At 41.3% G+C, this 12,451-nt stretch overlaps 1 protein-coding gene across 1 annotated transcript in view; it reads right to left on the bottom strand.

Moving 5' to 3' along the window:
* The window catches only part of LOC124594764 (regulating synaptic membrane exocytosis protein 2), a 1,241,912-nt gene that overhangs the window by 802,845 nt on the left and 426,616 nt on the right, over positions 1–12,451 (bottom strand). Inside the window, exon 5 of the mRNA XM_047133151.1 lies at positions 6,060–6,279. Within this exon, the coding sequence (XP_046989107.1) occupies positions 6,060–6,279 (220 nt within the window). The remainder of the gene's footprint in view (positions 1–6,059; positions 6,280–12,451) is intronic.

Here is a 12,451-nt window from a genome sequence, read left to right as displayed (position 1 = left end):
ACATTTGAAGCTGTATTATACATGGAGTTCATTTGTTTAAAGAACGAAGGGTTTGCTGGTATACACCAAAGAGACAAAACAATATAACCACTGGCCACTGGAAGACTGAATGGCACTTGGTGGTAATGGAGATATGTGATAAAAATGGGGTTTCAGCTAGTCACATGCTACTGTTATGAGCATTGATGTAAAGTGGTAGAAAGACAGTAAACCTAGAGTAGGCCATAAGGTGTCGCAGGTCCGTGCCTCACCTCAGAATAGGGAGATTAGAGTCTTGCTTGCTTGCTTGTTTTCTCTGTACAGCATCATAGGTGGTGATCTGTGGTAGATCTGATGACAGAATACAATGCTGATGCAGGCACAAGTCTCTCAGAGCACAGTGTTCAGCACACATTATTGAACAGGCCATTCCACAGCAGATGATTACACCACATTCCCTTGTTGGCCCAATGACATCATCAGTTACGGGTGCAGTGGGCATGAGATCATCAACTTTGGACTATGGAAATGTCTCACCTGATCATGGGAATCATGCTTCTGGTTACAAGAGATCAATGACAGTGTCTGGATATGCCAGCATCCAACCAAATGGCTGCATGAAACATGCATCTTACAACAAATGCTGACTAGTGGGGACAGTGTTATGCTGTGGGAGACATTCACAAGAGCTTATATGGGACCTATGGTGGTAACTGAAGGCCCCTTGATACATGTGGATTGTGCGAATATTATTACCTTGTATCCTTTGCTTGATGTCTTCCTGTTGGCAATGGCATCTTCCAGCAGGATAACTGTCCATCTCACAAGGCCAGAATAGTGACACAGCAGTTTGAGTACCATGATAGTGAACTCATGTTTATCTCTAGCCCACCAAAATCAAACGATCTAAACCTGGCAGAACACACCTGGGATGCTAACTGGTGCTTGCTCCATGTCCACAATCCACAGGCCAGTGATTTACTTACATTGCATGAGCTGCACACACATCTTGTGCCACAAACCTCAGGGAACCTACTAAGGACTTGTTGGATACATACAATATAAAATTGCTGTTGTAATGCACTCCAAAGGTAGACTAAGACACAATTAAGCAGGCATGTAATTGCAAATGTACTTGTCATTAATAAATGATGTTGCAATTATTTTTATTTACTTGCAAATGATATTACATTATATCTGAAAATTTAGATTGGTTTATGGAAGATTTAAATTGTTTTAGAGGTAATACAATTTTCATTAAAGGGAACTTATCAAAACAAGCACATCAAAAGATCCAAGAAGATCTGTGGACAATTTTAATAGCAAATTATCACAGAGTAAAGGTGAATTATTGATTCCACAAATATGAAAAATAAATGAATCTTCTTTATTGTTGTGATTTTACAATGATCATGCAACTAGGTAACCCACAACATCACTACTCAATGAAATTTATACAACAGCTTTTTTATCCATAACTTCACCCATACAGGCATATGTTGCTTATATTTCCTCCTTCCCCTTCTCTCTACCCTATCCAACTCCTCTCCCCCCTCTCCCATCCCTTTCTCTATCCATCTCCTCCTTCCCCTCTCTCTGTCCATCTCCTTCTCCCTCATCTCTTTCTCTCCCACCTCTGTGTCAATCTCCTCCTTCATCCTCTCTTTGGCCACGCCTATTCCCTCTCACTTCTTGTCTGTCTTAACTCCTCCCCCCCCCCCTTTTCAGTCTACTTCCTATTACTCCATACAGCAGCAGCAACGGACACCCTTCCTGACAACTGGCAGGTGGATCAATTAGGTGTGCATGGTAAACACCCTCAGGCCCCACAGGGTACTCCAGGCAGCCTCGCTTCCCCAAAAGTCTCTGAGAGTTGCCGCCATTCACAATTATATTGCAATGGCATTGCGGTGCAGCCTGTCTTCACCCACGCCAAGCTCGGCAGATTCACATTGATCACATCATACAATTACTGTCCGCTGTAGTTTTTGTGTCCTCAGCGTTGTTCTCCTTCCACTCATTGGGTGAGCATTCTGGGGCTGTCTCTGCTGCCCCACACATGTTGCCCTGAAATATTTTGCTGACGTTGATAGTGAATGGGCAACAAGTCGAATTTCAAGTAAACACTGGAGTATCAGTAAGCCTCATTATTTTAGATATGTACAGTCTCTTTGGGAGCCCAGAGTTTCACTGGCTGCCCTATAGGATTGTGTCTTATACTAAACAGTGCATTCCCTTATGGAGAAAGATTCTCTGTCCCCGAATGTTACAAGACTGTGGAATGCCAATTTACATTGTTAATATAAATTCACTGCTGGTGCAAAATGTCTTTGGACTCAAAGCTTTTTCTGTTTTTGGCTTCCAAGTCAACGACAAAGTGCGTTTAGTGTCTCATTCCATTCTTCTTTACAATTTGGACTCCTTACTGCAGTCATACGGCCTGCTGTCTGAGAATATCTTGGGCTGGCAGAAAATTTGAAGGCATGTGTTTCTCTTAAGTTGTCAGAGGTACCTACATTTTATCGCCCTCACTCCATTCCCTCTACCATGCCATGTGTGACAAGGTAAAGGCAGAGCTGCATTGCTGGCAGGATCAGGGAGTCATTTCTCCTATTTTTTTGAATCAGGAGGCCAACCTTTCAGTGGTGATTCAGAATCCCAATGGTGTGTGCAACTTTGTACCAATTTTAAATTGAAAGACAATGCACAATGTCAGAGACTCATATCCCTTTTTGTGCAGGTGAAATTGTTGGTGAATCTGTGAGTGGGTGGGTGGGTGGGGGTGAGAGGGAGCAGCTGCCATTTGATGCGATTTCTTGGACTTTCCTGGTCCTCAACACCACTTTTGAACTTCATCAGCTTAATCATTTTCATTTGGGGATCTTATCTGTGCCAGGAATATACCGATGTAGGAACATTTATGAAACCTTCAGTATGTTTTCCAAGGCTTCCTGGAGAATGGCCTTTACTGCAAGCTGGAAAAGTGCAGTTTTTTTCTCCTCAAAGGTACATTTTTTGGGTCATGTGTTTAGTAACCTGCATCAAAGCCTTTGTCAACCTGCCAGCACCAAAGAACCTGAAGGAGTTCCAGTCCGTTTCAGGTAAGATTTTGTGTTATGCACATCTGCCGTCCTCTTAACCGGTTTCACCCGAAGGGCATTAAGTTTGTATGGTAGGCAGATTGTCAATGGGCTTTTCAGTCTCTCAAGCAGGATTTGTGTTCATCCCCCTGTCTGGAAAACATTAATCCTGGCATGTGATGGCATTGGTACCGTCCTGTCCCATTGGAGCCCAGACAGCACCAAACAGCCCATCACTTACACACTGATGATGTTTTCTGCTGCACAGTGCAATTATTCACAGACGGAAAAGGAAGTGCTAGCTATAATTTCAGTGTTCAATAGTTTTACTTCTTCCTGTACAGGGCAAGGTTCCTCCAAGTTACCGATCATAAGCTGTTAGTTTCCTTATTTGGCCCTCTTTCCAAGCAGCTAGATAGTATTGCACACCAACTCCAACTGTGGGTCCTCTTTCTCAGTGTGCCATTGTTGATGACCTGGAGCTGCATCGACAGGAGGCTCTCGGATTTGAGTTGGGTGTCACCCTGAAGCAAACCCTGTCAGGTTTTCCTTTGACGGCATGCAAAGTTGCAACCACCATAGCTGCTGAGCTGCTTCTCCAGAAAATCATTTTTCTCTCCATTTCGGTTGCACAGAGCATGACTCTCCAGGTGTGGATCAGGCATGGCATACATTTTTCCTCCTAGTTGATCTGCTGAATGCTGTTCTGGGAGTCCTCACGCAGGAGCAATGCTGTCAAAAGTTTATCCTTTCTAGCATTGTGTCCTTGCACGCTCCAGATGCTGCATGTGTCACAATAGGATATAACGCATAGGAAGCTATTGGCATAATGTCATGTCTACTGGCCAGCAATCAATCATGATGTTGAACATCTGGCTTGCAGATCCTACGCCCAGAATCAAGCTATACTGCCACACCATGTCTCTCCTTGGCCAGTCCCCGACCACCTTTGGAACAGGGTGCACATTGATTTCTCTGGTCCATTTTTGGCCAGCACATTGTTGTTTATGGTTGATGTGTTGTCCAGTTTCCTGTACATAGCCAAACTATCCTCCATGTCATCGACTGCCACTGTTCAAGCATTCTCAGTTATTTTTGCCATTGAGGAATCCTCTACAACATTCACATCCAAAACTGGTAGACAATTTGTATCATGGAAGTCTGAAGACTTGTGTCCGCAAGGGCACCCACCATCTGAATACTGCCCTATTTCACCCAGCTTCTAACTTGGAGGTGGAGCACTTCATGTGTACATTCAAGACCCAGATGATGCATTGTCAAGTTTTCTGGCTACTTTCTAGGCGATACTGGTCAATGGGTGCATCCAGTGGAATGTTTGGATGGGCACCAGCTGTGGGGTCTCCTGGTTCTGTTACACTCTGAATCACATTCCATGGACCACAGTGGCCTGCTGCATTTTCCTTGTGGGGCTGCAGCCATTTGGGCCTGGTCCTTTCAGCAATGGCATGGTAGGCTACCAGTTGTCATAGTGGACCACAAAGATCGGCAGCTGAATATGATGGACATCGGAGGGGAACAGCTGACCCATCATAGAAATCAGATGCACCTGTGCCCTGGTGGAGCATAACCATTGTGGCCTTCTAGAAAGCTGCTGATGGACCTACCATTGTCACAGTCTCCATGTACTTCCATCCTTCTGGCAGAAACAACGTTAATTCCTTCAGTGGTTGGTCTCCTGTTGGTTTTGCCAGCTCCCTCTCCAGTTCTGTGCTGAGGTCACTGCCAAAGCCTGGCCATTTTCAGCTCTATGTGGCCTTTTCAGAGGTGGTGGTATTTAGTATCCCCATTAGTGGACATTGCAATTGAGGCAGATGAGCTGTCATGGGTAGAACAGCATAGTAGTTTAGACACCTGTGATAGAGTGTGCATGTCATATGGTACAGGCAGATCCACCAATGGAAGTGTTTATTTGTGGCCAACAGTAAAGGAGACAAATGTTGTTGCTGTGTGCTTAGTTGTCAGCCATCTGCACCAGCTGCATGCTGAGTTTATTACCATGCATGCCACTACATGTTTGTATGCTCTGTTTCACACAGCGAGTTCATTTCCTCTCATGGAGCTGTATTCCACGGTTGTTACCAAGACACTGCTAGCCCATGAGGCACCCATGCCCTAACAGGGATTAAGACATAGTGCTGCAATGCCTCTACCATGAAGCCATTAGCCACCCTTCCCTCCAACCCCCCTCCCACTCCTCACCTCGTTCCTCAAGGTGCCCACTCCATATAATAAAACTCATCACCTCATTCATGTGTTGGTACAATATAGTCGACCAGGACAATGTAGTAATATGTGTTTTTATGTATGTGTGTACATTTATTCTGTAGTGGATGGCAATGTTCTCAGCCCTGAACAATGGTACTGTTTATTTCCATGTCTCCAATATTAGTAATATCAAGAGAAATGACGACTCTTGAGCTTTTGTGACTGACATTTCAGTAGAAGTTCAAGTACTACAGGTAAGGAATTGATTAAGAAAAGTGGTAAAGGTACAAGTGGGAATGAATAATCACTTAAACACCATTTGAAGAGGGACACAAAACATACATTATTTAATTCAGAAGCAACACTGAAATGTTATGATTGTTACTTCAAGAGATCTATATACTGGGCATTCAATCCCTATTAGTTGTTTTGTAACTCTATAAGGTTTGCTACAGTCCTTTCGGCTTACAAAAATCATCAACTAATTAATCGTCTTCTGGCATATTGGATGAACTCTATTTTCCCGCCTCATAACATTCTTAGACTCAGTCACACTATTCAGTAGATAAAAATAATGTTTTCTAAAAGAATAAGACTGCACAGAATGAACAGAGATGACTGTAGTATGATTTTGGGTGCTTTAGTATACAAGTTAAGTTATAAATCACACAATAAGCATGTATCACATTTTCTCTCTACTACATGTAATAAAAGCCACTAATTTAACATATAAATGGATAATATGCACATTTTTAAGCTCTTCCACATAATTACCTGGCCTCAACTGCCCCTCTACATCAGCTATACTGCCCTTCTTGACCTTCTCGATCACTGCCCCCCGCCCTCCATTCTCCAGCAGCTTGCCACCTACTACCTTGAGACCCAGGATAGCAGCAGAAGAGCTGGGACCCATTCCTTCACGTGCAGTCTTCTTGAGTATCATGTGACCAATCATCCGTGTACCATCAGCACTAACTTGCCATGACATTGGATGCTGGGAAAAGAAGGGGATCAATTGTATACTTCCTGTCCATTACAAAAAATAAGCATCACATTTATCATACAGTACTAATTCTATACTTATGGTTATGTAATATAAGCATACTGTGTTGTTTGTATTGAACTACGGGGAGAATACTGAAAACTATGTATGTGTTCAAGCAGCATATTATTTTAATTACAGTCCACATTTTCAACACTTCATTCAAAAAGTGAAATACAAGGGAATACATAAACTAAATATAAAAGCATGACCAATACATGCAAATTTAAAATACCTCGGAATCTTGAACTTTGAAGTTTTATAAAAATCCTTCATTTCAGGTAGGAAAAATCAAAGGTATTTTAACAAAAGGGAAAGCTGCATCCAACTTTTCCCAGGAGAACAAAGACCGAACAAGAAGTAGCAACATACCAATAGTCCACATTCAAATTCAAGAGTACACCAAATGAGTTCTGGTAGTTAACTGATAAGACAAAAAGACAGCTACATTCAAGTGAAGCTGGGAATAAATACACTCCTGGAAATGGAAAAAAGAACACATTGACACCGGTGTGTCAGACCCACCATACTTGCTCCAGACACTGCGAGAGGGCTGTACAAGCAATGATCACACGCACGGCACAGCGGACACACCAGGAAGCGCGGTGTTGGCCGTCGAATGGCGCTAGCTGCGCAGCATTTGTGCACCGCCGCCGTCAGTGTCAGCCAGTTTGCCGTGGCATACTGAGCTCCATCGCAGTCTTTAACACTGGTAGCATGCCGCGACAGCGTGGACGTGAACCGTATGTGCAGTTGACGGACTTTGAGCGAGGGCGTATAGTGGGCATGCGGGAGGCCGGGTGGACGTACCGCCGAATTGCTCAACACGTGGGGCGTGAGGTCTCCACAGTACATCGATGTTGTCGCCAGTGATCGGCGGAAGGTGCACGTGCCCGTCGACCTGGGACCGGACCGCAGCGACGCACGGATGCACGCCAAGACCGTAGGATCCTACGCAGTGCCGTAGGGGACCGCACCACCACTTCCCAGCAAATTAGGGACACTGTTGCTCCTGGGGTATCGGCGAGGACCATTCGCAACCGTCTCCATGAAGCTGGGCTACGGTTCCGCACACCGTTAGGCCGTCTTCCGCTCACGCCCCAACATCGTGCAGCCCGCCTCCAGTGGTGTTGCGACAGGCGTGAATGGAAGGACGAATGGAGACGTGTCATCTTCAGCGATGAGAGTCGCTTCTGCCTTGGTGCCAATGATGGTCGTATGCGTGTTTGGCGCCGTGCAGGTGAGCGCCACAATCAGGACTGCATACGGCCGAGGCACACAGGGCCAACACACGGCATCATGGTGTGGGGAGCGATCTCCTACACTGGTCGTACACCACTGGTGATCGTCGAGGGGACACTGAATAGTGCACGGTACATCCAAACCGTCATCGAACCCATCGTTCTACCATTCCTAGACCGGCAAGGGAACTTGCTGTTCCAACAGGACAATGCACGTCCGCATGTATCCCGTGCCACCCAACGTGCTCTAGAAGGTGTAAGTCAACTACCCTGGCCACCAAGATCTCCGGATCTGTCCCCCATTGAGCATGTTTGGGACTGGATGAAGCGCCGTCTCACGCGGTCTGCACGTCCAGCACGAACGCTGGTCCAACTGAGGCGCCAGGTGGAAATGGCATGGCAACCGTTCCACAGGACTACATCCAGCATCTCTACGATCGTCTCCATGGGAGAATAGCAGCCTGCATTGGTGCGAAAGGTGGATATACACTGTACTAGTGCCGACATTGTGCATGCTCTGTTGCCTGTGTCTATGTGCCTGTGGTTCTGTCAGTGTGATCATGTGATGTATCGGACCCCAGGAAGGTGTCAATAAAGTTTCCCCTTCCTGGGACAATGAATTCACGGTGTTCTTATTTCAATTTCCAGGAGTGTATATAAGATGTAGGAAAGAGATGGAATATGAGAAGAATGTTATACTGAAAGTAATTACACGTTTATGTTATGTTCTGGACACGAGTAAATAAATAAAAAATACATGTTTTGAATGCAAAGAAAATATGAGTTAATGAAGAGAGGAATGGAGAAGAGAAACTCATTTGGGGACAAAAGAAAATGGGAAGAGAAGGAACTAACCAAGGAAATGATCCAGTGGGAAATCAAACTAAAATAATGCAGCAAATGTAGGTAAGAGAATGAGATAAACATTTTACTGAGATTATAAAAAGAAAAATGGAGGAAGATTGTAGCAGAGAAATCAAGGGCAAAGGTACTACAGTAAAATAATACACAGAGGAAACCCCAGTAAATGTTAAATAGCCCCCCTTATCGAGGATGATCCACATGAGTCCTGTTCAGAAAAATGTTCCCAAGTTCTTCCTATTAAGTTCCACATCACCCTTAGCAATATTCTATGCCCATTTTCTGATTGACTACTTAGTGGTGATTATTAATGCTGATGCAAAACATCATGGGGGCAAGAACAACAAGTTATATGAATGAGATCCTGGGTTTGAATCCCGGTGTGGTACACATTTTCACTCGTCGCCACCAATTCCACATCATGTCCCACTGCAACTGATAGCAGTGATCCCTCCCCTTTCCTTTCTTTTCCTCTCCACCTCTAACTGACATATAAGCTACAAGTTAGTTGGTAGGTCACATTTTGCCAATGATAGGTCTCACATATGCATAGGGTACATTTCAAAAACGGCAGGATGATGATTATTATAGTATTCATTTCTTTATTTTATTCTGTAGTAATATGAAGTTATTGCTGACTCAGTACCATTTTTGGGCTTTCACATGTAGGTGATCTTAACCTGAAAATAAAAAGAAAATTGCCCCCTCTATTCTCCCAGTAGAGTTCAAACCAATGTTAAAGGGACAGTTAACTGACACATGAACTCTGTTTAACACTGATGATGAAGGTGCAGTAATCGTTTATTTTTTCCAGACATAGTGTTCATTCAAGTACATCTTCCCACAACTTTCACTATATCATTTAACTTATTAGCAGGATTCACTTTTAATCACCTCTGAAGCACATTTAAGCTACATTAATGTAATGCGGAGAGAGAGAAACATCCTTTTGCGATGAAGTAAAACCAAAAAATATGTTTCTTCTAAATGTGAAGTTGTCAAATTTTATTAAATTTGCTTCTGTAGTCCACAAATTCTGTTTGCTTTAACATTTTCCATTTCTCATGAGTGCCACAGTAAAATAAATTTGCAATGACAGTTATGGCTTTATGAATGGTTTTGTCTTTTCTTGTTTAATTACAATAAATATAAATGGAATGTTTGATTCTCAAACATAGTGTCTTGAATGTTTGGCGCTTCCTTCTAAAATACTGGAATTTTATATTGTTTCAGTAACTTCACTTAACAGGTGGCTCACAGATTCCACTAAACAACCCAGTTTAAACTCCTTCAAATTAAAAAATGTCCTACTATATTCTGCGCAGTTATAGCGAACAAGTGAATCTTGTGACAGATTGGACTACTGATCCATTTTTATGAAATATAAGAATTTTATGTGGGCAGTGTAGTTACCACTAACTTGACAGATGTAATAAAGATCTTGGTACCTATTAGACAATTAGTTAAATAGAATTGCAGTCAGTTTGACTAGAGTGATTTTAATTTAAAAAGATTGAACAACATTTATTTTGGAAAACTTACTAAATGAATTACTAGGACATCACTGTTTTTATATTAACCTATTCTCATTTATTCTCTTCTAACTACCACTTTTGCTCATTTATATGGTTTTACTCTGTGCCCTTGCTCCTGTACAACAGTTTCTGATGACCAAATAGACTCATGTAACCTGTAATATTTCTTAATCAGTACAAGTCTATCATAAACAGTTTGAAAATCTGAATTATTCTGTGTAAGGATGGTTAACTGTTATGTAGGTCACATTCACTATGGAAACTTTGGTGAACATGTGGTTTGTTGACGAACAAAGTGCCTTTTACTGCACTTACAGTCATCATCAAAGGTATCTATTACCTTAGTGTACATAATACATAAACATAACAATGACATCAGTAACCAAAAATTACAATTTAAGTTACAAAATATTTTTCTTTAAATCACAGATATATTAAGAAATGAAATGTCTAATGCAAAATCTCTAACATGTGTCATATGAGAATTATTTATGTTTTTTTATGTTCCAATTTACTGTAGCTGAAGTTTCAACAATTAACATGGCTTATTTCTCATCATTCATGTTATTACAGAAAACAGATTTAAGTCATAATTTGTAATAAATCTTGAAGTTCATGAAACTGTTACATTTTTTACAATTAAGAACTATAAATGTGACAAAACTCTGAACTCATACATCGCAGATTTAATATGTACTTATAATCACTTCTGGTTCATTAGCATTTAACAACCCAATACTAAAATAATCATGAGAATTTTTAGATTACGGTGCCTGTGTACCTTCAAAAAACAAACAGACTCTATAATTAAGAGTATTTAGCTGTTTACCTACTTGCATTTCGGTCTACAAAAATATCAGGCTCTGAAAATGTTTTAAGTTATACAAACAATGGAAACTCCAAATAGGAATAACAACAATGTATAGAAAGACAAATTGGTACTTCCCATAAAGAAGACACATTAAGTTGCAGACAGGCACTCTGGCCCGAGATGCTGGAGTTGACAGTCAAATGTGCATGATGTGCGTTTGCGTGTATGGATGGTGTGTGTCTCTCTTTTGCTTATGAAGGCTGTGGCCAAAATCTTATGTGTCTTTGAATTGTGCCCATCTGCAACTTGACATGTCTTCTTTACAGTAAGCAGCCATCTGTCTCTTCCTGGATTGTTAAGTTATACAAAGATAAGGAGATAATGAGAAACTGTTGCTGAAAAACAGATATTGCAAAACTGAGGACTAGAATAAGCCATGGTCATCAACAGTTAGAAGGCTCACTGCTTCCAGCATGCAAAGTATACTCAAAGATGTGCGGTAGTATTTGAAACAAACACAGCTTTTACCACAGAGGTACAGATAGCAAAGTTCCAAGTAATGGTGAGGTTCTCAGAGTATATCTAAACAGGATAATTCAGACAATGGCAAATCCAAGATGGAAAGTAACAATATTATGAAAAGGATAGTTGCTACTCACTACGTAGTGGAGATGCTGAGTTGCAGTAGGCACAACAAGAAGACTGTTGGAAAGTGAGCTTTGGCCAACAAGGCCTTTGTTGAAAATAGACAACATACACACCTACATACACTCAGACAAAAGCAACTCACACACACATGACCACAGTCTCTGGCAGCTGGAGCCAGACAAAGGCCTTGTAGGCCGAAAGCTCACTTTCCAACAGTCTTCTTGTTGTGTCTAGTGCGATTCAGTATATCCACTATATGGTGAGTAGCAACTACCCTTTTCATAAAATTGTTACAGGATAATACAGACTACGTCAAAATATCAGGGTTATTCATAATTTTTTTTTTTGACCAAGTTCACTCACCTTCAAAAATAATCTTCTCTTTTCAAACATGAATGTTACCACTATGAAAGTATGTATTCGTTACTACAATGCTACTAAGAAAAAAACTGCTTCTGATTACTGCTATAATTTAATATAGTATCAGAGCTCACTAATGACCTCACAAGAAGTTTTCTTTATATTACATAATCATCCTACGACTGTGTCTTCAATTATGACCACCAATGAATTTATTTAAAATAATGCTTTATATTTTGTCATGTTACTTGAAGATGTTAGGATTTATGAGACTTTTTGTTTATTGCACTGTTCTTATCACACTATTTCTGTTACTGATGCTGTCATGTACTTCACTGTAGCAAATTTGCTCAAATCAAGCAAATTCGGAAAAAAATTACCAACATAAAACTTTGGTTCCCTCTTCTGCAAAGATAAAAATAATTATTATCTGTCCAGATTATATACAAAAATGATCATGACAGTTCTGGTTTAAATAAGCCATCTTCAGATTTTTAAACCTAACTTACACTTTAATGCTTCCTTAACGTATGCTTTAAACATGCTTTGTCAAATATCTTTTTGAGCTGACAAAGTAAGCTAATGCTAGTGAGAAAATATGAGTGTAAGATAGTTTACAGAAATTGAAACTAGGTCTGATCAACTGCATATATCGATAAAGATATTGA

The sequence above is a fragment of the Schistocerca americana genome, chromosome 2, assembly GCF_021461395.2.
Source record: "Schistocerca americana isolate TAMUIC-IGC-003095 chromosome 2, iqSchAmer2.1, whole genome shotgun sequence".
Taxonomy (NCBI): domain Eukaryota; kingdom Metazoa; phylum Arthropoda; class Insecta; order Orthoptera; family Acrididae; genus Schistocerca; species Schistocerca americana.
The sequence above is the reverse complement of the archived record's forward strand: the minus strand, read 5'-3'. Positions and strand labels throughout refer to the sequence as shown.